The sequence below is a fragment of the Nycticebus coucang genome, chromosome 20, assembly GCF_027406575.1.
Source record: "Nycticebus coucang isolate mNycCou1 chromosome 20, mNycCou1.pri, whole genome shotgun sequence".
Classification (NCBI taxonomy): domain Eukaryota; kingdom Metazoa; phylum Chordata; class Mammalia; order Primates; family Lorisidae; genus Nycticebus; species Nycticebus coucang.
The window spans coordinates 55230336-55256300 of NC_069799.1; the positions used below are offsets into that span (position 1 = coordinate 55230336).

Consider the following 25965-nt stretch of genomic DNA (forward strand, 5'->3'; position numbering starts at 1 on the left):
TTAGAGAGGATTATAATGTTTTTTTAAAACACAAGGCAATTGGGGGACAATCTTGGGATCAGGCCAGTTGGGTGATTTTCATTATCTCTGCCTATGAAGGAAATAGCTGATCTTTGGTTTTGCTGTGTGTATGTGGGGGGATTCTAGGAGGGCTGACTGAAAGCTTCACCTTCTGCTACAAGACCCTCAGGTCTCAAGGTCAAGAAGGAGCTCCTTCGTAAAGGAACACTAGCTGCATGCTATGGTTCATGCCTGTAATCCTGGCACTTTGGGAGGTCAAGGCAGGAGGACTGCTTGAGGCCACGAGTTGGAGACCAGCCTGAGCAACACTCCCCATTCTCCACTTTCTGAGCCCCTGACAGCCACCATTCTAAGTCTGTCTCTGTGAATCTGCCACTTCCAGGTCCCTATCAGTGGGATCCTGCTGGAACTGTCCGTACGTGCACTTCTGAGTCTGGCCTATTTCACTGAGCATATCGTCTTCGATTTTAATGGCATTTTGAATGCTAAGTTTATGCTGCTGGCATGGAAAGTAGTCCCAAAGAAGTCAGGCACGCTCTCTCGGCTGCAGAAATTAAACCAATATGCACTTTCTCAACCCCAGAGCAGATACTGCATCAATAACTGGACCCATAATTATTCACACGATCTCTTACTGAGTTTGCTTTAGTAATCTGGAACTCAGTGAAAAATTCTTTTTTTTTCTTTTTGGTGTGTGTGTGGGGTCTCTCTGAACAATCAACTTTCAACATTTCCAATGATTGTTATAACTACAGCACAACAACGCTCAGGTACACAGAAGCAGCCCCATGGAGGCCCTCATGGAAACTCTGAATGCTATCATGTCTCCTCCCAGTTCCTGTGAATTCCTGCCTTTCCTGTGAAATGCAAAGACAAGAGGACAGATCTGAGCTCTCTTTAAAATATCAACTTTTTCGGAGCTCACATTTAGGCCACATAACCATCTTGGGCCTCTCTAATTGTAGCACAAAATATGTACGTCAATGAAATCGTTTTAAAGAGACAGTTGACAGGGTCTCTTGTCTAATTGTTTCAGGTCAATATACTAAATTGAACTCAATGCCACAACTTCCAAATTTTCAATTGACCTTTTACCCTGAGAATTCTCTAAACATTTGTGTCTGTAATAGAGAGTCATGATTCCCTTTTCTTCAATATTTCCATAGCTGCAAATGTATTTTCTTACCTTGTTATCCATGTAAATGATAATTTTCTCAACAACAGAGACCACCTTTAACTTCACCTAAATAGTACTTAATTCATACTATGTGGGTTATTAAGATTTTGGGTAATACCTGCCAAAAGGTTGCTTTTGTCGAAGGTTGATTTTTTTGTCCATTCTGTTATAGTTGGGTGCAGGTCCAAGCTTCCTTAAAAATAACCCACCTAAACATCAAATTAGTAATAATTATTCATAGCTCATTATGAAAGTGTTGGAAGTTTAGTTGTACATCATGCTCAAAAACGCCCTGATGTGGAACTTGAAAGATTCCTTCCAAATGTTTTTTATTGGTCATTAAACCTTATTAAAGTAAATCACAAAAATGGCCATAAACCTGGACCCAGCTGGAAGAATCTCAAGCCCAGCAGGTTTCATGTTGTAGAAATATCTCTTGTTAAAAGCATGACATCAATATCAAATGCACATTCTTTAACCCATTACTCAGGCTTCAGAGGAAAGACAAAAACTACAAACAGCTATTCTGAGATGCTCTAAGTATAAGGCATCACCTCCCTGGGCCTCTCATCTCCCAAACGAGACAGTGGAAAGGCAAGAATTGTCAATTATCACCTTCATTTCTCAGGGGAAAGTCGACAAGCCCAGAGATTTAATCGGCTTGCTCCAAAACCAAGAGACAAGTGCTAAAGTCAAGAATAAATCCTTGTTATTCTCCCTTAAGTTCAGTGAGATCCATCCATCCCATCATGCTCTCAAAGCAAAGACACTTTCTGTCCACGAGCAACTGTGAAGAAGATTAGGGGACATAGGGTGGGACAAAGTAGACTTTATAAAGAGGACACTTGATCAGGGGACGTGGGCCTTTCTGACAGTGGAAAAACTATTTTGTGTTCACAGTATAAAAAGGATCTCAGACACGACTTTATGGGCCATAATTTTTCTTTCTGATGCTGCTAAGAGGTCACAAAGCAATGTGACTTAACTGGGGTTTAAGAGTAGGTAATGGCTGTTAGTAGAGTTAACAGATGACATAATGTGGCCCTGAGCGTTGGCTCACACCTGCAATCCTTGCACTCTGGGAGGGAGACGAAGGGGTGGGGGCGGGGGGAGCGGGGATTGCTTGAGGTCAGGAGTTGGAGGCCAGCCTGAGTAAGAGTGAGACCCTGTCTCTACTAAAAACACAAAAAATTTATCTGGGCATGGCAGTGTGCACCTGTCGTCCCACGTCCTTGGGAGACTGAAGCAGGAGGCTTGCTTGAGCCCAGGAGTCTGAGGTTGCTGTGAGCTCTGATTAATCCATTGCATCCTAGCTAAGGCGACAGAGCAAGACTCTGTCTCACATACACACACACAAAAGACATAATGTTACATTAAGGTTAAAATGACAATAGGTCCCCTACCAAAAAAACATACAGAAAATTTCAATCTCCAATCCTAGGGGAGAAGTGAAAAGTCCCTGAATGGCCAAAAGAAGGAAGCCAGCAGGTGCAGGGGCCCTTCTGGTCCTGAGAGCCGTGAATCAGCAACAACCTGATGGGCTAGGCTTGTGATGTCCCCGAGGATGCTAAGTCTATGGAGCCAAAAGTGGGACTGAATTCACTTGTTATGTTAATTGCCCTTCAGTCAGCTGTGGTCTTTTCTTATTCTGTAGAATGGTTATTAGCTGTCTGCCAAAAAGTAAGTTAGACATCATAATAAAGTTGAAAGCTTTTTGGTTCTACTTTTTTTTTTTTTTTTTTTTTTGGCTGGGGCTGGGTTTGAACCTGCCACCTCTGGTATATGGGGCTGGTGCCCTATTCCTTTGAGCCACAGGCACCACCCAAAGAAAGAAATGACTTTCTTTTTTTCTTAGAGACAGTCTCACTTTATCACTCTCAGTAGAGCGCTGTGTTTTCACAGTTCACAGCAACGTCCAGCTCTTGGGCTTAGGTGATTCTCTTGCCTCAGCCTCCCGAGTAGCTGGGACTACAGGTGCCCGCCACAACGCCCGGCTATTTTTTGTTGCAGTTTGGCCACCTTGGTATATGGGGGCTGGCACCCTACTCACTGAGCCATAGGTGCCGCCTGGTTCTACTTTTCAAAACTGAGTCTTCATCTTCTGATTATTCTACTGGTGATTTCTAATGACATATATTACCCTTTAGACCCCCCAAGTGTGGCCCCTTGAGGGAATCCAAACTTCACAGAACAAATCCCTTTACTAAAAGGGTTTGTTATATAAAATTTGGATTTAGTCAAAAGGCCAGTACTCAAGAGTCCAGGCCACATGTGGCCCTGAGGTCCCGGCTCCCCACCCCTTCTGTAACAAATACTCTTAATATTGGGTGGCGCCTGTGGCTCAAAGGAGTAGGGCGCCAGCCTATATACTGGAGGTAGCAGGTTCAAACCCAGCCCCGGTCAAAAACTGCAAAAAAATAAAAAATAATACTCAATATTTAATGAACTAAAGTAACATTAAAAAATCTAAATACGGGATGCCCAATAAAATAATTTACACAAATACAATAATACACATATAATAATACAAATACAATACACGTCTATAAATATTCAGACAAATATTCACCTTCACTAGTAATCCAAGAAACGGAAATTAAACCAATATTGTCTAACTATTTACCTTTGAAGTAGTCATTAATATCTAATGATGGGTACACTGCATAAAATCAATATATTAATAATGCAGACACTGTCAACTAGAATTCTCAAAAGATATATCAAGAGCCTAGCCAGAGATTAACAAGAACATTCAAATTCATTCACTGTTCAAACTATTCCACAGCTGAGAATTTATCTCCAAGTTGTTTAACAGAGCCAAAAACCATATCCTTACAATTGTCATTATACATTTATTTAAAACCAATAAAAACAAAAATATGGAATCAACTTAAAAGTCTAATCATACATGACTATGTTATTGGATAAATGATGGCGAAGCTGCAGAATGTTATGTTACAACTGGACAGTGTTCTCAGAATAATGTTGAGGGGGAAAGGCAGAATTCACAGTACTCCGACACTACAGTTCCAACTATAAAAATACGCAGGCTAGTAGAAAAGGAGCAGAGGGCAAAATGCCAGCATAAAATTATCTGACCAAACATGGTGAGGCTGTGGGATATTCTTAATACTTATCATTTCTTTTAATATTTCTTTTATTTTTACTGATAACAACCTTACATTAATGACTCAGAATGGGAAAGTTCTAATTCAAGTTTTTCCAGTTTCAGTAACAAAAAGAACTTTGCGAATCTCTGTCCAGATTGCACAAAATGATCATTTCCACCAACTGCTTTATGGGACGAGGTAAAATCAAATCAAACAGGCTGGTACCTGTAGGTGATGCTGCCAGTATTCTCAGGTATATGTGCTACCCACCAGGCCTTAAAAACAGGGTATCTACACATTTACATACAAATTACATCCCACACGAGATGCAGAAACCTGAAGCCTTAGGCCATTATCTGCTTTACACCATGCAAGGATGCACGGTCACACGTTAACTTTCTCTTAAAGGAAGGAAAAAAAAATACTATGTTAGCAATATAAAAAGAAAGAAGAAAGAAAATCACTAGATTTTCTTAGAATATTTAACCACCACCATCTTTTTTTGTTCTCCAAGGCTTATTCCCATTCCAGAGCTCTGGTTCATCACCCTTGAGAAGTGGAGGACTGGCTCGGTGCCCATAGCATAGTGGTTACAGCACCAGCCACATGCACCCAGGGTGGCGGGTTCGAACTCGGCCCTGGCCAGCTAAACAACAATGACAACTGCAACAAAGAAATAGCCAGGCGTTGTGGTGGGTACCTGTAGTCCCAGCTACTTGCGAGGCTGAGGCAAGAGAATCACTTAAGCCCAAGTGTTTAAAGTTGCTGTGAGCTGTGACGCCACAGCACTCTACCAAGGGTGATATAGTGAGACTCTGTCTCAAAAAAAAAAAAGTGGAGGACCACTTTGAGAATCAACTGAAGCTAGAAAATGTTCATATATACATAGGCTGAAATATTTGCTCACAGTTTTGCAGAGTTTACACTTGTGTTCCTCTCCTAGCCCTCTGGTAGTGGATGTATAAGATAGCCAAATAAGAGCCTCGCTTCATGCCGGGTTATTGAATCTCTTCCCCTTCCTCCAACATGCAAAAGAAAGAAAGCACCCAAACCAAAACAGAAAACCTCCTGACCTTTCCCTGGCTGCCCATCATAAGCATCTAGTTTCAGATCTCAGAGCTGAGTTCATTCATTCTTTGCCACTGCAGAAAATGTAGGAGTCCTAGTAACCTTAGGACTGCAGGTGCTATGCAAATCAGGCCACCTATAATTACATTTCTATACATGTACTCTGAGCTTTTAAAAGCAATTTTCACAAATACCTTAAAACATAAATGTTATTATTATTCCTAATCTGATAGTTGGTGAAACTGAGGCTCAGAGAAGATAAAACTTGCCAATCACATAGTTATTAGGAGGATGGCCTGGTATTCAAAACAATCTGTCCGAGTCCAAACACTGGCTCTTAGCCACAGTCAGAGAAAACTAAAATTATGGGGAACATCCTAAATTTTTAAAAGCTTCCATAAATTGAAGAGATCATTTTTTACGTGGAGAAAGGGAAGAAAAGACATTGAGGGAGTGACCATGTTGGTCTAAGAATAATTGTGGCTATTAAAGATGACGATGTTTGAATCCGTGTCATTAAAATTCTTCAAGACATAATTTTTAATTATTATTAATAATTAATAGAAATATTATTCTACTCTAGGAATGAATAGCTTTCATAACTATTTCCTTAGTTTTAGACTTTTAGGTCATTTCCAATTTTCAGTATTATGTTTTATGATGAACATCTTTGTTCAGGGAAACATAAAAACCTACTTGCCCAAAGCTCACATTTCCTCAGAATTGACTAATCAAATTCAAATGCCAAAGGGATGAATATTTTATTGAAGTTATATTCTCAGTATGCTTTAACCTGCATTAAATACTGTAACAAAATTAAAAATCATTTGTGGAATGCAAAGAAAAATTACATTTTTCTCCACTAAGTATATATTAAAATTTCAAAAAAGAAAATACCATATTCAGAAATTTACAAAGCATCAGATTTTATAAAGTCAACAAGTGCATTTACTAATACTTAGACTGATTTTTTTTTTTTTTTTGGCCTTTGGCTGTGAAAAGGTAATTACACCAAACTGCATCAGCTTCATAGTTTCATTTTAATGCAAGATGAAAATTAAATGAATCATTTCTAAATGTGTCTTCATGCCGTTGGGGTTTGTATGACTTTTAAAAAGTCCTGATATAAACTGATACCGATATAAAAACTAAAATCATTCTTGGGTTGGACAAAAATAAAGACCACATAGTTTATTCAGCATTTAAAAAAGTTATTCTGCAATACATATACACACATAAATACACACATGTAAATGTATATGTGGATTACGAAAAAATTTCCTCATTTATACTGTTGTCCCAACTTCAAAGAAAAGTTTCTATTATCGTGGAACTTTGAGAAAGACTGAATTGAAAGTACTAGATGGTTACAAAAGCCTTTATAAAGAGTTATTTTAAACTTTAACCATTCGAACAAAAAAATCTATGTATTTGAAAGCCTCACTCCAACATAGGTGTTAGTTAAAATGAGAAGGGGCAAGCCATATAAGAAATAAAAAATCCAGGTTTAGGGATGAAAAAGTGGTTTCAAAGGAAAAACATCTCTATGCAGATTCCCCGTAACACTTCGAGACAGGACTGAAATTAATGCTAGGATAAATTACTCATGTGATTATTTTAGAATCACACAGATTGGCATTCCCATGAAATAATTGAAATAATGGTGCCCAATTCCACTGTTGACTATATTCAAAATGACTAACGATATGTATTTGGCAATTTGGGTTTTGTGTTATTTATTCTCCTAATTCATAGAATTCTTTTGTAGGAAAAAATATATAGCAGTTTTTTCACATCTGATAATATTCTTAGAGAACAGGCAAGTTTACGGGAAATGATGACTCTGGGCGTCCCTCAAAACAGGTATTGAACGATTTCTAAACTGAATATGAATAGTATGTGAAAAGTTCAGAAACTTGTATAAAGAAAATATTAAATGCCTAGATGCTTTATAATTAAAATAATCACGAGTAACACACTGCCTGCCCTATGTATAAAGGAATATAACTGTGATATACAAAACTTAATGGGAGCCAACTCACCAGGGAAATCCTGTATCTTTAGAAAACCTAAAATGAAATCTAATAAAAGATAGTCAAAATCACATAGATCAAGCAAAATATCTCAATTTATTGAATATGCTAATACTTTTAGATGATACCATGTAGAAAAAATGATTATTGCACATAACTTCTTAGCAAGTACTTTTTCCCCTATTATTCTAAATTTGGTGTACGTTGAGATAACAGAAAACAAAAGAGATCATTTGGAAAGAGTTGTTGTTATTGATTTTAAAAAGGGATTTTCGCGTCCTAGTAGCATAGATGTTTATGACATTATGATTTTTATTTTTATAGGCTCTGTGTTAATTTTAGATTCTGGAATTATTATTTTTTGAAAGGCATCAATAAAGTTCTAAACCAAATCCAAACACCCAAGACAGCCAGTGGTTGTGCAGTCAGGCTGCGTTTCAGTGTTTTAAGTATTAAGACTCTCACGTCTATAGTGCATTAAATCCAAACAATTTTCAGGGACAAACAGCAATCAAATCTTCATTTGCAGCAACACAAGAAGTCACCGCATCCTGATTTACACAGAAAGGAATCAGACACACACACCAAAACGGCTCAGTGGATGGGCTGCCAGAAAGAGCCACAAAGCAACAAGTGCTTGTCTGCGGCTGGAAAAGCCTTTTCATTTTCCTCTGAAGTTCGTGCTTTTCTCTCTCTCTTCTCCAGGCTCCTAAATGGATCTAAATCAGATCAAATTTAAAGCCAGAACTACAGTTTCCCTAGATTATGCCCCACGGTTAAGTCATAACACCGTGAATGGCAACATTTCTGGCAAGATAAGAACACTTCACAAAGTAAAGCCACTGAGTTTGCTTGCAGCTCGGTAATAGCTCAGCGCATTTTTGCTTTCTTTAAACCACACCGTGCATCTATCTGGCTGCCTCCTTCCCCGTGTTCTTACCCCAGGAATGATGCATTTTGTCTGCGGAGAAACCAGGCGTCTGTCAAGCATGCTAGATCTGCTGGAAGGGGACCGGCAGGCCAGGGGGAATACTCTTCCCAGGAGCAAAAACTCAGGACCAGCCAGAGCAGCTCAGCTGAGCAGCATATCAACAGCTTTCCCCTTCACTAGCTGGCTTGGGGGGTGTAGCCGTAGCCAGTATCACTTTCTACAGTTTGTCAGATTACAGCTGCTCCCTGTGTTCCAGAACCACTTAAGAAACAGCCGAGGAGCCCATCAAAGTTAATTAACAAAGGAAAGTGGGAGGGTCTTTTTCTACTTTGAGTTACATCAGCTGGCTTGGAAGAGACCGCCAAACTTGTCCAAGCAGAGTGACACTTCATCAGGGTCAGATGCGAGCCATCAGGCTGCCCCGCCACACAGAGCTCAAAGACACCTTCTTCATAATAGCCCAGGGTGGGGACAGGGCTGCTTTAAGGCTACACATGGTTTCTAGGTCCTTAAATGCCTTTTGACTGAATCCACATTTGACAGAACAAATCCTTTCATGTTGATGAATACCTTTCTGTTTGTCTTTTATATTTTATTTTGAAAATGAATGCATTTTAAATACCAAGGAATAAAATGAATTTCAGCAAAATAATCCTTCCAGCTTGACAGGCACAATTAGAACATTTGTGAATCATAACGTTAAATAGATGGCTATTCTGCTCATGGTTTAGTTCTAACTTGCCCCCACCTGGCCGTTGCCACTACCAAATGAAGCTGGCTGATGACCTTTTATGGGGGTCAAGTAAGCCAGTCTGTCATCAGCTTTTGACAATGGTGTACTGTGTTTGAAGTAGCATTTGTGGACAGTTGCATAGCTCAATGTTTTTAAAATTCTGTCTGAACAGCCCAGCAAGTCAAAGATGATCAACAGAACACTGAAGGAAGAAAACAGATTTCTTAATGAGGATTAGGAATTGCAATAGTATCTTGTTTCTGCTAAAGAGGAGGTGATTTGCTTGCTTTGTGATACTGCAATATCAACATTAAAGAAATTCAGTGCTCATCAGCATTATTATAACATGCATAAATATTTTACATTAGAGGGAGAGGCTTGAAAGATTTTATTGCAGAAATTAAAAAATTAAAAGTGAAAGCAAACACAATTCCTTCAAGCAGCAGTAAGACCTGGAAACAATACCGCTGAAACAATTTATAAAGTAGTTCAAATACTCAGGAAAACAGGGAAGCCATTCAGTGACATAAAAGTTATGAAAGAATGCATTGGTGAGGCTGCAGCTTGCTTAGATCCTGGTAAGGTTTCAAAATACAAACTTGGCTCTTTCAAGACGAACCATAAGTGGTTGGCTGCATGAATCAGCCTTCAAGTTAACAGAACAACTTCATGCAATGCTTCAAAAGGAAAATTTATGTTCTTCCATCACTTTGGATGAATCAACTGATAACTACTGACTCCGTGCAGGCTGTATACTTCATTCAGGTCGTAACAGAAGATTTTCTTTACACAGAGTTACTTGTTTCAGGCACTCTTATGCACAGAACATGGGGAATAAACATTTTCTACAACTTTCTTCAACAAGATAAATGTCATGAGGTTGGAGTGAACTTGGTAAATTTGGTGAATGTATGTCCAGATGGTGTCCCTTCCATGACAGGAAGACATGAAGGGTTTATTACACAGATAAAAAAATAAGAAGTATTAACAGATCCAGATGCTCAATGTTTACTGTGGGTTAGGGGCATTTTGCATCTCTGTGAGGACAGACATTAGTTTGCAGAAAACAGACAGATGTACAAATGAATTTTTCCAGTAGAAATGAACTTGTCTGGTACCCAAATAACTGATGTCTAGTATGAAAAAGACCCCCTAAATTATAGTTTTATTGCCATCTAGAGTATGAACCAGTTCTGTATCAAATTTAATAATCTTAGCTCAGCATTCTTTTCTGCAATGACTATAAATATGTGCACCTTGCCCATAATCTTTTAAAACAGTGGTTCTCAACCTGTGGGTCACGACCCATAGGAACTGTATTAAAGGGCCGTGGCATTAGAAAGGTTGAGAACCACTGGTTTAAAGTGACTTTACCCTCTTACTGCTTCTTTCAATAGATCAAAAAAAAAAAAAAACAGTCTCTGGTACATAATCATTCCGTATTTCTTTCAAAGAAATATTCCAAAATTTTGGAAAAATTATATCAAGACGCCAGTTTTCAACTTGCAACATGATTTCTTTCTCTTCTGACAGCAGCATGTCATATACATATGCCATATCTGATGCTAACTTTCCCAGCTTAGCCCACTTAAATTTATAATGCCACTAAAATACATATTTACAGTGGGAATGTTAATAACTAATGAGCTCAGGTTTGAAGAGAAGGATGAAGGATGAACAATTCCCGTATGTTGCATTCAGAATTTTCATCTTCATCCTTCTCTTCAAACCTGAACTCATTAGTTATTAACATTCCCACTGTAAATATATGTTTTGCTTGGTTGCTTTCCAAGCACTGTAAATATATATTTTCCTTGGTTGCTTTCCAAGCTCTTATAAACGTTCTAGAACTAAACAACGGTCTGCGTGTGTATGTGCACTTGCATGGTTATATGGATAGTATTCTTTTCGCATTATTAGAATTTTTTTCTTTTTGCACTCAAATGGGCCTGAGAGACAGTTTGTTGAGGTCCTTGGGAAGAGTATGGAGAGCTAAACTGAAGAGAAATTAAGGAAGAGGTACATATAAGAATGACAGTTACTGAAAGAAAAAACCAGTAAAGGGAATATTCAAGGCCCATGAAGGACAGGAAGTGAGAGACTTTTATTTTATTTTTGTTTATTTTATATTTATATTTTATTTTATTATTTTATTTCACTGCAGCCTCAAACTCCTGGGCATACATGATCTTCCCAATTCCCAAAGCACTGGGATTATAAGTGTGAACCACTGTGCCTCACCCAAGTGACAGATTTTAGATGAGATAGTTTGTCATGCCAGAAATAGGAAGAAATAAGAAATCCCAGACCCCAGACAATTGGTCACTTTACAGTATTAAAAGGATAGAAAAAGGAAAGCAACCTTGGACGATGCCTGTGGCTCAAGGACTAGGGCACTGGCCCCATATACCAGGGATGAAGGAAAGCAACCTTAATTTAGATAGGTGAGTCACTATCTAATAGTAATTTTGGACTTTTCATACTTGCAGTAAATTTTCAAGTTACATGTCTGTACTGGAGGAAATGAATCTTTAAAATACTCAGCCATGTTATAAAAGTAACATATTAAAAATAGCATATTTCTAGATTTCTTCCCTAGGTATCAAATAGTTTTTTTGGTTATAATTCATTTCCATTGTGGAGTACTCAAAAATAAGGAAAAACAAAACAGAACAACAAAGCAACACTTATGGTTGCCATCCCTCAGGTTCCTGATCTATAAATAGAGGGTAAAGAGTTCAAAGGATAATCATCAGGGTGACACGTACAACACCTACTAACCATCTGGCATACCAGCGTTGCCAAATAAACGTTAGCATCTTTTGCCATAATCCAGCAGTTCTCAACTGGGGGTGATTTTTTACAACATTGAGCAATTTCTAGAACCTCTGTTTGACTGTCACAACAGGGAGGGGTGGGGACTTTACTGACATCTAGGGGCAGAGGCCAGCGTTGCTGCCCACATCCTATAGAGTGCACAGGGCAGCCTCCAAAACACAGGATGACTCAGGTCAATGTGCCCAGAGTCCTAACACAGAGAAACCCTGCTGAAATGTCAAGGCTGTCCTTTCTGTCAACACTGCTGACGTGAAGGGCTTTAAAGTGCAACCTAAGATCACAGAATGTGAAATTCAAATTATTTCTACGTCTATTTCAGGTTGAAAGTAGGACAGATGACTAGAGAGGCAAAGGAGAAAGATGGGAAAACTAGACCACTGTAAGTCTGGAACATCTTGGAAACAGTTCCAGGCGCTCAGCAAACTGCCTGGTTTTTCTGTGGTCCTCAGAGAAGCCCAGAGAGGTCCTTGGAATAGCTGTGTGTCTGATTTCAGAAGGAAGGACCTGAGGTTTCTGAGGTCTCAGCCAGCACGCATACCTCTGACATTTTAACTTATTTCCAATACTCCTCGATGACACCCCTACCCACCCCCCAAGTTGTCTTTGCTAAACTGAAAAAGACTTAATGAAAATGACATTATAACCAGAGAACTCCCAGAGTGCTTTTTTTGTTTAATAACTAAAGATCCATACTAATCTGAAAACATAAGGGTTCTTTTTATTGGTATACAAAGGTCATTAGGAAAGTTTTGAGATACCTCAAAATCAAGTAACACAAATACCTGTACAGATGGGAACAAATGAACCCCTCCCAGCAACATGATAAGCTGAGCACGTTGAAACTTGCACAAGTGAATCAGAAAGGACGCTGTCAATGGTGTTTCTCGGAAGTGAAATAATGACCGTAACATAGTCTGTCGTGACAATTTCATGGGGACCCCTGTATTTGTACTCAGTACAGCTATGATGTGTCCACATACCCAGAAGGCAGGAAGGAGAGCTTCAGTCACTGTGAAACGTCAATGTCAGACAACTTTACCATTTGTTGTTTTAAACTTTAAAACAGCAGCTGATCTTTCTAGATGGGGAGGTAGTAGCCAAAATACAAATACGTTAGGTTGCCAGGAGATTAAAAAAAAAAAAATACAGAATTTTGGAGGTCACATACTTCAAGCAGCCAGTCCAGACTTCAAAGTCCAGACTATTTATCTAACTGGCCAGGATTGTGAAAAAATTCCCTTGATCACACCCCAATTTAGAGCTTATGCCTCAATAGTGTCGTCTTTGATTACAAAAGGCCACGCCGTGTGTACAAATATGGATAATTATGGTATGCGTTAACCAGACGGTGACTCATCATAGCAAAACAAAACTCTACAGCATGTTTACACGCTAAGGCTCACATGTGTTTTTGGTAAATAACAGCCAAACACATCATTTGATCTAAAAAATAAAAATAGGAAACAATCTTACATGCCATGATTAAAAAAAAAAAATGGAAATAGTCACACACAACTGAGTTTTCTTTCCACATAGCCATCTATCTTGTTACTAATAGTACTTTTTTCTCTTTAACAAAATTTCCAACTGAATTACAGTCATTGACTGAAAAGAATATGAAAAAGAGTGAAACAATTTCACTGCAGTATTTCAGTGAATAGTTTTGCTTTCTCAAATTTTGGTTCCCCCTAAGTAGCCACGATCAACCCTTCAATCCCACCTCCATTCAACCATCTGCATAGGAGGTGAAAATGTCCATTCTGATCAAGAGTCACTCAGATAAATGGAGCTCCCTATTAATTTCATGAAAAATGTAGCCGTGGGGAGAACTCAGTTGCCTTGTGTAAGAGAGTAGGTCTCACTTTGTTGCCCAGGCTAGAGTGCAGTAGCATCATCATGGCTCACAACAACCCCAAACTACCAGGCTGAAGGGATCCACTTGTCTCAGCCTCCTGTGCAGCTGAGACACAGGCCATCACTTTATTATCTTCTGAATGGACAGGGTCTGGCTATGTTGCCCAGGCTGGTCTCAAAATCCTGCCCTCAAGTGATCTTTCCACCCCAACACCACCCCAAAGTACTGGGATTATAAGCTTGAGACAGTGCACCTGGCTGGGATCAGGTGACTTTTTATTTCTCTTCTCTTCTTGATAAAATAGCTGTCCCTTAATCTGCTCTTTATCATTAGTGAAGAGCTTACATTGGCTAAACAAATTCCTTTCGAGACAGCACATTACATTCAAGCATATCACAACCAACCAACTGCAAAAACAGACAAGGACTCTTTCCTTCCCACCCCCTAGTCCCTATTTTTGGATGAGACATACTTGAAAATAAGCACATATTATAATTAATGAAGAGGCACAGTAATTTTGTCTACATCAAAAATGCCACTTCAAAAGATTCTAGGAAAAACAGAAGGAGAAAATTGTGTTTTCTGTCTCTCTCCTCGCCTCAGGCCTCCCTGTTCCCTGAGACACAAGGCAGAAATTAGGCAAATGAGTAACCCTACAGAAAAAGGCGCGTGTCTGTCACTTAAAATCAAATGCTAGAAATGATTGAGTTTAGTGAGGAAGGCATGAGGAAAGCTAAGATGGGCCTCTGGGGCCAAACAGTTTGCCAAATTGTGAATGCAAACGCAGAGATCTTGAAGGAGATTAAAAGTGCTACTTCTGGGAGCTCATGAATGTAAGAAAGCAAAACAACTTTACTGCTGATACGGAGAAAGTTTCAGTGGTATGAGTAAAAGATCAAACCAGCCACAGTTATTCCCTGGAGCCCAAGCCTAACCCAGAGCGAGGCCCTAACTCTTTTCGATTTTGTGAAGCCTGGGAGAGGTGAGGAAGCTGCAGAAGGGTGGTTAGAAATTAGCAGAGGTTGAATCCTGAGGGTCAAGGAAAGAAGCTGTCTTTATAATGGAAAAGTGCAAGGGAAAATAATAAGGGCTGATGGAGAAATTGCAGCAAGTTATCCAGAAGACCTGGCTAGATCAGTAATGGAGGCGCCTGCACTACACAATTCACTTTTTAAGGCAGATGGAACAGCCTTCAGCCGGAAGTACTAGATGCCATCCAGAGCTAGGGAGGAGAAGTGAAGGTCTGACTTCAAAGCTGCAAGAGACAGGCTGACCCTTTTATTGAAGGCAAATGCAGCTACTGATTTTAACTGATGGTTGAGTGGCAATTTGAGCAAAAAGCTATCTCACGCCACCGGCTACTATTTCAGTGACATGATCAGGAAAGCTTTTACAGTATCCTACATTACCCTATGTTTTAAAAACTGTGATAGCTAATGTGACTGCAAACATGAGTTAACCTGTGATTGGTCAACAGCATTTGGGGACGAAAACACAACTCCTGACTGGTCAACAAGGTGTTAGGGTGAAGCAAATGATCATTTACCATTCTGAAAATCCTAGTACCTCAATTAAATCTACTCTGCCTAATGCCCTAGAAATGGAACACCAAACCCTGGACAGTGGCATATCTGTTTACAGAATGGTTTACTGAACATTTTCAGCCCAGTGTTGACACCTACTTCTCAGAAACGAAGAGTTCTTATCAAAAATTACGGCTCAGTGACGGTCACCCAAGAGCTGTGATGGAGATGTACAAGAATAATGTTGTTATGGCTGCTAAGATAATATTCATGATGCAGCCCATGGAACAAGGAATAATTTCAACTTTTAAGCCTTATTATTTCAAAAAAATACATTTTGTAAGGTGATTGCTGCCATAGACGGAGATTCCTTTGATGGATCTGGGCACAGTAAATCAAAAACCTTCTGGAGGCAGATTCACAATTCTAGATGTCATTAAGAACATTCATGATTGAATGTTCAATCATGAACTCAAAATATCAACATGCAACAAGAGTTTGGAAGAAGTGGATTCCAACTCTCACAAATGACTATGAAAGCTTCAAGACATGAGTGGAGGAAGCAACTTCAGATGTGGTGGAAAGAGCAAGAGAACTAGGATTAGAAGTGGAGCCTGAGGATGGAAATGAATTGCTACAGTTTCCTCGTGAAGCTTTAACAGGTGAGGAGTTGCTTCTCATAGACCAGCAAAGAAAGTGGTTTTTGAGATGGAATCTACGCCTGTTAAAAATGCTGCAGATTATTGTTGACTTGACAAGAAGAGATTTAAAACAGTGCATTATCTTTAGTTGACAAAGCAGTGAACACAGTTTGAGATTAATTCCAATTTGGAAAGAAATTCTACTTTGGGCTAACTGCTACCAACAGCAACCCAAGCTACAGAGAAGCCTCTTAGGAATGAAAAAGTCAATCAACGTGGCAAATTGCACTGTTGTCTTATTTTAAGAAATTGCCACAAGCTACCCTAGCCTTCAGAGCCACCATCCTGATCAGACAGTGGCCATCAACATCAAGGCAAGATCCTCCACCAGAAAAAAAGGCTATGACTCCATGAAGGTTCAGGTGAGTGTTAATGCTTTGTAGTAAAGAAGTGTTTTTTAATTAAGGTACATTGGGTTTTTTTTAGACACAATGCAATTTTACATGTAATAGACCAGAAAACCAAAAATTCATGATTCACTTTATTGCAAGATTTGCTTTATTGAAGTGGTATTTGAAATCGAACCTATTGTGTCTCTGAGGTACGCCTATATATGGAAAAAGAAGTATTTTAATATATGTGAACAGCATTAAATACATTAATGTTTATATATGTTTATATAATCTTTGTGTATATATACACACATATATATGTACATATATATATATATATATATAAAGTCTGTCTTCCCCAAACAGAATAAATGTAGAACTTACAACTTGTCTATCATGCTAGTTTAGACTTTAATGTTACCACCATGAACACACGTACTGCTTTTAGAGGAGTAGAATTTGGCCCATAATCCTGTAAAACATGTAGAATAATTGATCTCAAAATGCATTTCTTTGACATATTTTAAAGTAGCCTGGCAAGGGTGTCTTTCGTAGGGGATGTTTGCGCCTGCAGATCTAGGGAGAGTCTGCATTAATTCAGCCAACCCTTTCCTGGTCCAGTTCTAAGAAAGATTAACTGAGAGTTGGACATCTTTAAAGGTCCAAAAAGAGACATTTACCACCTAGCCTCTCTGAGGCCTGCCAGCTGCGAGGTTTGATGTATATAACAAGACCACCTTCGCCAGCCAGGCCTCTTCTCTCTCACATAACCTGTCTTGCTACTAAAACCTTATTTACCACTATAACTTCTTCTTCTTATTATTATTATTATTATTGCCAGGTTTGGAGGCTACATTCTTCCTGTAACCTCTAGACGGTAAATAAATTCTATACCCCATTGAAGGCTGAGTCTTTACTTTGAAGGATCCCATGCATACATGTTAAATGAGTTCGTATGGGCCTTTTCTACTGTGAAAGCATGTCACATTGGCAATGTTGATAGAAAGGACACCTTGGACATTTTAGCAGTGTTTCTTCATGTCAGGACTGTGGGCATATTGACCTAGGTCATCCTTTGTTTTGAAGGTTAACCTGTTCAGTATAGAATATGGGCAACAACCCTGATCTCTTCCCCTAGATGCCAGTAAACTACCTACCCCTCTTTGTTGTTGACAATCTAACAGAGGTTCTAGAAATTGCTCAATGTTGTAAAAAAATCAACCCCAGTTGAGAACTGCTGGATTAAAAAAAATGCTAACATTATTTGGCAACTCTGATATTCCAGATGTGTACTAGATGTTGTATATGACACCCCGATGATTATCCTTTGAACCCTTATCCTCTATTTATAGATTGGGAACCTGAGAGATGGCAAGGATTAAGTGTTGCTTTGTTGTTTTGTTTTACGTTTTTTCCTTATTTTCCAGTCCTCCACGATGGAAATGAATTATACCCCCCAAATCTATTTTACACCTAGAAAAAAAAATCTAGAAATATGCTATTTTTAATACATTAATATCATACTAAGGCTAAGTATTTTAAGCAATCTGCCTCATGTCAGTGATTTTTAGCAAACCCATAAGCCCTTGGCCCCATAAGTACCTTTAGTAAAGTGAAAAGCACACCAGGACTCTTTTTAAATTTAGGTTTAAAAAAAAGTCAAAAGACATGGTACTTGCTCTTCCTTACCGCTACCTATGGAGGTGGCGACCATCTGTTTGGCATCATGGCCACCCTCAGACCTCTTGTGAAGCTGAAGATCATCAAAAAGAGAACCAAGAAGTTGATTGGGTGCTACTCAGACCTATATGTCAAAATCTGGCAGAAACCCAGAGGTATTAACAACAGGGTTTGGAGAAGATTCAAGGGCCAGATATTCCTGCCCAATATTGGTTATGGGAGCAACAAAAACACATCAAGTGCTGTCCAGTAGCTCTGTAAGTTCCTTGTCCACAACATAAAGGAGCTGGAAGTGCTGCTGACATGCAGCAACACAATGTTTCTTCCAAGAACCACAAAGCCACTGAGGAGAGAGCAGCCCAGCTGGCCATCAGAGCCAGTAATCCCAAAGCCAGGCTGTGTAGCAAAGAAAATGAATAGACAGCTCCTGCGCACATTTTATTTGTGTTTAAATAAAACCTTAAAAACAGGAAAAGAAAAAAGAAAAAGAAATGATACTTGCTTCGTTAACTGAACTTTCACCATACTACCATCTTGAACTCCTCGACTCAAGAGGTCCCCCTGAGTCCTCCTGGCTGTACAGGATCATGCCACTGTATCCAGCATCTCCTCAGTTTTATTTAAACCAGAGCTTGCTGATACAACGAGTCCTGGGAGGAGTAGACCCAATAATTCTCTACGTTTGCACTTGACTACATAAGTATATGTATTACAAGTGACTAAGGTATAATTACCTATATAAAATTTGTCAAATATTTTAAGTATTAAATAGTGATGTAATTTCTATGACTTCTTTGTGTTACCTGTACAAAGTACATTTCAGTTTTAACAACACACATTTATCAATTCAATAAAAAAGAATAAAACAGAGAGATAAAGGGTATCTGGATAAAATAATGGATTTGTGATAAAGATACTGTAGAACATTCATGTCTGCTAAAGTAAGACCATGAGCTAAAAGGAGTGGTTCTCCCATGTGACTGCATTTACTGTAACTTTCTGCCAGGCAAGAGTAAAATAAATTCCACTTTCTAAACGCAAAATGCATGGAAATCCCAAAAATGTAACTGTTTACTCCCTGATTTTGACTACAATGACACATTTTAAAAGCCTATATCTTTCCCTTCCTCCCACCTTTTTATTATAAGAGGTAATTTAGGAGTACCAAGTCTGGGAAAAAATATTCACAATCTCATTATGAAAACATAACAGGCATGATTCATCACTTGCTTTTTTAAGCATAAAAACTGTTTTGTTGTTTGTGAATATACAAAGGCAGGACCCTCATGGGTGTTTTAAAATGTGATTAACAACCACATAGCGCTTTATTTGGAAGAACATTTTTCGTGGATGTTAACCATCCTTTTTTAATAGAGTTGAGGATCCCCATCAGTGCTATCTATTCCTCTGTGGCCCAGAATATGCACATTTATTCTGAATGTATTGTGTATCACAGCCAAGTGGAGAAAAGATTAGAGAGGCAATTACGAAGAAAAAGAAAATCCTGACACATAAATGACAGAGTGTGTATTTGTGTACAAATGAAAAGTGGGGGAAATACACGCCTGTGGTCTTGCAGCCCTAACTTCTCTCATAATGTGTCCTTCTGCTTGTTGGTGGTTCTCAGCGTGGTCTGAGGACCTTGAGACCATTTCAGGAGGTCTAAGTCCACAGTATTCTCTGAGTATCACATAAAAACTAGACATGTGGGAACAACCTAAATGCCCATCAACCCAGGAATGCATTAATAAACCATGGCATGTGTATACCACAGAATACTATTCAGCCATAAAAAAAGATGGAGACCTCACATCTTCTGTATTAACCTGGAGTTGGAACACATGGAAAAGCAATTATCAATGTACTCAATACCAATATGAAGCCAGTAGATGAACTAATACCCACACAAAAGAAAAACTCAATTCAATTCAATTCAAGATGGGGGAGTGGGTAGGGGGGAAGGGAAGTGAGGAAGGGGATTGGTGTGCTCCCACTTAATGGCCACAATGTGGGGTTATATAGCACACTTCCTGAAGGCAGGATGTAACTACAACAGGGACTCTACCTAACAAATGTAAACACTGTCACCTAATTCTTTGTACCCTCAAATTAACCTGAAAATAATAAAAGAAACTAGAGATAATCACAAAATTCAACATTTGAGAGATATGGAGATTTTATAGTTCCTTATTCTCTAAATAGCTGATGAAATAAATATTTCCAAATATTGTCTACGTGTTGGCCACCTCTTTGCAAAAGGTTGTAATGACTATTTTGTAAATAAAAGTATATTTAGATACAATTTCCCATTTTCCTTGTGTAAGGTTACTTTTGGGGTGACTATGGGGACATTCTGTGGAGGACCCAGTCTTTAGTAAGGTAGATTAAACTCTGGTAAACAAGATCCCTTTAGTTTATGTGCACACCCACTATGTAAATATAATTTAAGTATACTCATACTTAAGTATAATTGTGGTTAATCTATGAATTATTCTAACTATGAATATGATGCATGATACAGGAGTGGATAAACCAGGCCCAAAACACTCTTACTTGCTTTAAAACAGCAGTTCTCAGCCTCGCTGCAATATGGAATCACAGGGAAGCTTCAAGTTACACCTAAATCCCACCCCAAGATGGTAGTTTCTTGGGTCTGGGATGAACTTGTTTGGGCATGTGGATTTTTATAAGCTCTGCAGGTAATTCTACTGTTAACCCAATGTAAAAAACAATTGCTTTAGGGCCATGAAAATTCTCCTTTCTTCTCTGTAGGTTTCATCATTGTTCAATTTTAAAATATTGAATTTTGAGGCGGGGGGGGAGGGCAGATTTTCACTCTATTACCCTGGGCACAGTGCTGTGGTGTCATAGCTCACAGCAACCTCAAACTCTTAGGCTCAAGTGATCCTCTCACCTCAGCCTCCCAAGTACCTACAACTACAAGTGTCCGCCACAACCCCTGGCTAGTTTTTCTGTTTTAGTAGAGATGGGGTCTCATTCTTGCTCAGGCTGCTCTTGAATTCCTGAGCTCAAGCCATCCACCCATCTTTGCCTCCCAGAGTGCTTGGATTACAGGCATGACCTACCTCACCCAGCTTAAAATCTTGAATTCTTATAGCTCTTGAACTTCACAATGAAACCCAGCATTTGATCACTTCTAGTATTCTCAGACTATGGAGTGGAGGTGTCTTGCATCTTTTCAGGTCTCTCTTCCAGACCTTCACAGGCTCACCAGTTACCCCTAAGGCAGCCCTTCTTTCTCTGCCTAATCCTAATGACCTGCTTCATGGATTTGGCACTTTTGATCTGCCCTCTATGTGCCCTACACTCCCACTCCGCCCTCACTCAGGCCTGTGACCCCTTGCCCAAAATCTTAAACCAGCCTTGCCTGGACCCCTGCTCAGCCCTATCTCCAGAGACCCTGCTCATTTGCAAGGAGAGGTTAGTCAGACATCAGAATATAGGGCATACATGTGGTCATTAAAAACAAGACCGGCTGCAATTTAGTATTTCCAGATGTGTGTATTTCCATAAGATAGCATTTAAGTATATCTGATATTTTTGGAAGCTGAAGAGATGAATCAAAAGAGAATTATGTTGTTTTTATTATGAAAATGTAATGGATATACTTAAGAAAAAAACATGTTCTTTATATTTATGTCATAGGCACGTTCTTTTGTGGTCTCTTTACTTGGGCTCTGAAATCCACAGGTGCCTTGGAGCAACATCAAAACATATCTGAAGGCATTTTCTCAACCAGAATGAACAATTCTGGCATGTTCTAGGATATCGTTTTTCAATATCAGGAAAGTTTGACTTTTTAGTCCTCACGGAAGGGTGGTGGCCTATGCAATTGCTTTTAACAATCTTTCCTTTCTACTCTCTGAATTAATGTGAAGGTGCGTAAGTCAAATTTGAAGACGTTCCCATGATTGGGGGAGTACTCTGCCACATTCCAAAGGAAAGCGAGGATATCCTAAAGTAAAACTCTCTCCAAGTGAGCTGTGCTTATTAAGCACCAAATGGGATTTGATGTATTTGCAGAATTTAATCTGAAGCAGTCAGAGGGCACAGCAGTTCTGATGAAGTCTGATAAAGGAAAAAGTGCACGTTTATCTTCATCTGCTCCTTCTCGCTGGGCTAAAACACTGTGAATTTTCTGCCCCTTGCTTTCCTTGCATAAATTACCAAGAAACAACAGTTAAGTCTATGCTGAATTGCACTTGGGGTAACTAAGATTGATCAGATTCACCTTGGAATATGATTTTGAATTCAAAGTACCAATTACTTGGGGGACAAGGCTTTACATTTACGAATTATTTGTTTCTGATTTCTATATTGGACTCAAGGCAGCAATCACAGTAAACATGATTCATTTCCTACTAATCACTGGATTCATGTTTCCCCTTTTGTCCATTTTCCCCACTTTTCCTATTGCTTTATTATTATTTTTTTTCTTTCTGTTTCAGGACGCTAATCCTGATTAATTTTAGTAGCTCCTATCTTCTGTTACTCATTTACCTCGAAAAATGAAGACCACGGAGTCAGGCGAGCCAGGATTCACACAGTAGAAATCAGCCTCAAGGACAGGTTTGATTCTTAACTCTTCTTCTAAATAGCTATGAAATCCAAGGCCAGTGACTTTACCCTATAGGTCCCAGTTTCTGTGATTTAAAAATGGAGACACTCTGGACTGGACTGGCTACATGATTTGCGGGGCCCCATGCACAATGAAAACATCACTATCTTCTTCTTTGGGATTATTAAGAATTAAAGACAGTGATTACAGAGCATCCTTCCAAACATAGGGCCCTTTACACACCCATAAAGCTGGTCCCTGCGATCTCAATGCTTCTTTCATAGGGTTAGGGTGGGGAATAAGATAACACATGTAAAGGACTAAGCACAGTGTTGGCACAGGTAAGTTCTTAATAACCAATAGCTACTATCAAAATATTATTTTTGCTCTGCATTCTATGTTAACTGACTTCTAGTTGGCTTACTCATTTCTCCTTGCATATTCATTTAACACTGCCATTCACTCGTTCAATGATATTTGTATTCTGGAACAAATGTCTCCATTTTTTTTTTTACTCCAATCTACTTTTTTCTTTTTGAGATAGGGTCTCATTCTGTTACCTGGACAGTCATGTCATCATAGCTCCCTGCAACCTCAAACTCCTGGGTTCAAGCAATCTGTCTTCCTCAGCCTCCAAGTAGCTGGGACTACAGTGCACACCATTGCACCTGGCTAATTATTCAATTTTTTGTAGAGACAGGCCTTGCTGTTGCTCTGCTCAGACTGGTCTCAAACTCCTGGCCTCAAGCGATCCTCCTGTCTCTGCCTCGCAAATGCCAGGATTACATCATGTCTGAGTTCCACTTCATATTTGAAGATCCAATCGAAGCTTCCCTTCCTTTCAGAAGTCTTCTCCATTGTTCTCGGGGAGAGAGCTTCCCTTCATTATCCACGGCATATTCTCTGTAACAGCACCGGCCACTCTATGTACACAAATACTTGTCTAATATACAATATACCTTTCTTCCCTGTAACTCTGAAGCTTCTCATGAGGAGAAAGGCTGTTCATTCAACTTTGTACTCCTGCGCTGTAATCTGTAGGTGCCTAATAAATGCTTGGAAGATGAATGAATGATGTATTAACTCTTTGCAAGCTTGAATTTTATCCTAGATTCATTTGCATTCCTTGCCATTATAGGTGCTCCTAAATTAGTATTTTTTCCAACCGTTTTGCACAGGCTCTGTCTGTATCAGCAGGTTGTTAATGGCACATAATGTGTCATTTTCTACAAATGCTTGGATTTAGGTTGTCTCATTTTGATTTGTTCAAAGAACTAGCAGAGCAATGCCTTATAACAGGCTTGGAAGAAACTCACCGCTTCTTTTCTGGATAGAAAAATAGAAAAGATAAGAAAATCTCTAAGCAACACGAAGCCTTCTAACCTCTGCCTTCCAGTTCAACATAGTTATTGAATGTGATCATATCTTTTCATTAGGATACTGTCGGTAATGAACTTCCTCAGTGTTGAAACTCATTCCCTTAACTGCTCAAAAATATCACATTTAGATCCATTCTGATGAAAATAATGTCTGATGCCATATATTCTTACAATGAAAATATAGAGTCTAAGTCAAGCTTGTTTTGCATGACTCAGGTTCAAATTTCTGACCACTAATGACTATGATTCTGCCAGTGCTCCAAAACCAGAAACATCCCAATACGACGTACCAATGGAAGAGCAGATAAATTGTGATATAGGTTCTACAATGGAATAGTATATGACCATCATAGGTCAATCTTAGAAACTTAATATTTAGTTTTAAAGAAAGAAGCTCCAGCCTTGGTGCCCATAGCACAGTGGTCATGGTGCTAGCCACATACACAGAGGCTGGTGGGTTCGAACCTGGCCTGGGCCAGTTAAACAACAATGATAACTACAACAACAATAAAAACAAAGAGCCAGGTGTTGTGGCAGGTGCCTGTAGTTCCAGCTACTTTGGAGGCTGAGGCCAGAGTACTGCTTACGCCCAAGAGTTTGAGGTTGCTGTGAGCTGTGATGCCACAGCACTCTATAGAGGGTGACATAGTGATATTCTGTCTCAAAAAAAAAAAAGGACACTCTGAATATAGACATAGAATATGATTTCATTTATATAAAATGCACAAAAATAGATAAATCACTCAATGTTGCTTAAGAATATATTCAAGAGTGATACAATGATAAAGAAAAATAAAGTGGCTATCATCATAAAAGTCCAGATAGTGGTCATCATTTTTGTTGTAACTTTCTACATGAAATTCATTCTCCAAATTTTCTTAAATCTTTAAAACATTTCCTAGATGTATTCAGGCAGAAAGTAAGATTTTTTAAATTGATAAGTTTATAAACTACTGTGCATTTAAAAGCTTTAAAAGCTATTAATCTAAATGACTTAGCCAGCTGTGGGCTCTAATGCAAAAATAAGACATTTATAAAATTTATTCCTTTAATGAAATGTTTTGACAATTTATCATCTCCTTTAGTTTCACAAATATAGTCATTATGTGTTTCATATGTAATCACTTTGAAATAGGAGATTAACAGAACATTAAATGCCATTCTATTTCCCTTAGAGGAAATAAAATTATATAGTTAGAGATACTGCATAGCTCTCTGATAATTGTTTCTAATCTGTTCATTCCATCTCATTCAGGGTAATTTTGTAAAATTATGAAAACGTGGCATGTTTTACAGAAAACCGTCACATATAAATAAATATTATAAACAAAAACCGATTGAGTTAATGAACAACGAAGAACCTTAATAATAAACGCTGACTACAAAATATGTGCTTACCACTTGCTTATGGGTGGTCATGATTTCCTTCATGAAAGCTAATTAACATTTTTTCTTAGTGTTATTCAGCACATTTTAATGATTCTTTCTGTTAGCTATGCTCTCTGATTCCCAAGATGCTGTCTTGGAGATCAGAGTTAATACTCTCTGATAGCTAAAGAGTTAATACTCTCTGATTTCCAAAATTTCCTTCCTTCCTTCTTCCCTTCCTCCCTCCCCTCTTTCCTTTCTTCTTTTGAGACAGAGTCTCACCTTGTTGCCCTGGGTAGAGTGCCCTAGTGTCATAGCTCACAGCAACCTCAAACTCTTGGTCTCAAGAAAACCTCTTGTCTCAGCCTCTCGAGTAGCTGGGACCACAACAACACCCACCTATTTTTTTTTTTTTTTTTAATGTAGAGACAAGGTCTCGCTCTTGCTCAGGTTGGTCTCTAACTCCTGAGTTCAAGTGATCCACCCCCTCTGGCCTCCTAGAGTGCTGGGATTACAGGCATGAGCCACCGCGCCTGGCTGATCTCCAAGATTTCTATTTAAGGGACTTTAAGGTTTAGAAAGTTGCCAACCCACAGCTCCTTAAAAAAATTCAAAAATGGGGGGTACAGAGCAAAAG

The 25965-nt window shown here is 38.9% G+C and overlaps 1 protein-coding gene across 9 annotated transcripts in view; it reads right to left on the reverse strand.

The window, feature by feature from the left end:
• The window catches only part of CACNB2 (calcium voltage-gated channel auxiliary subunit beta 2), a 355444-nt gene that overhangs the window by 165260 nt on the left and 164219 nt on the right, over nt 1–25965 (reverse strand). The window contains exon 1 of one of the 9 annotated variants that reach the window (XM_053572170.1): nt 8350–8465. The exons of the other annotated variants lie outside the window; for them this stretch is intronic. Within the exon in view, the coding sequence (XP_053428145.1) occupies nt 8350–8400 (51 nt within the window). The 5' untranslated portion in view covers nt 8401–8465. Of the gene's footprint in view, nt 1–8349; nt 8466–25965 lie in introns of those variants that run through there. 9 annotated transcript variants of the gene reach the window in all.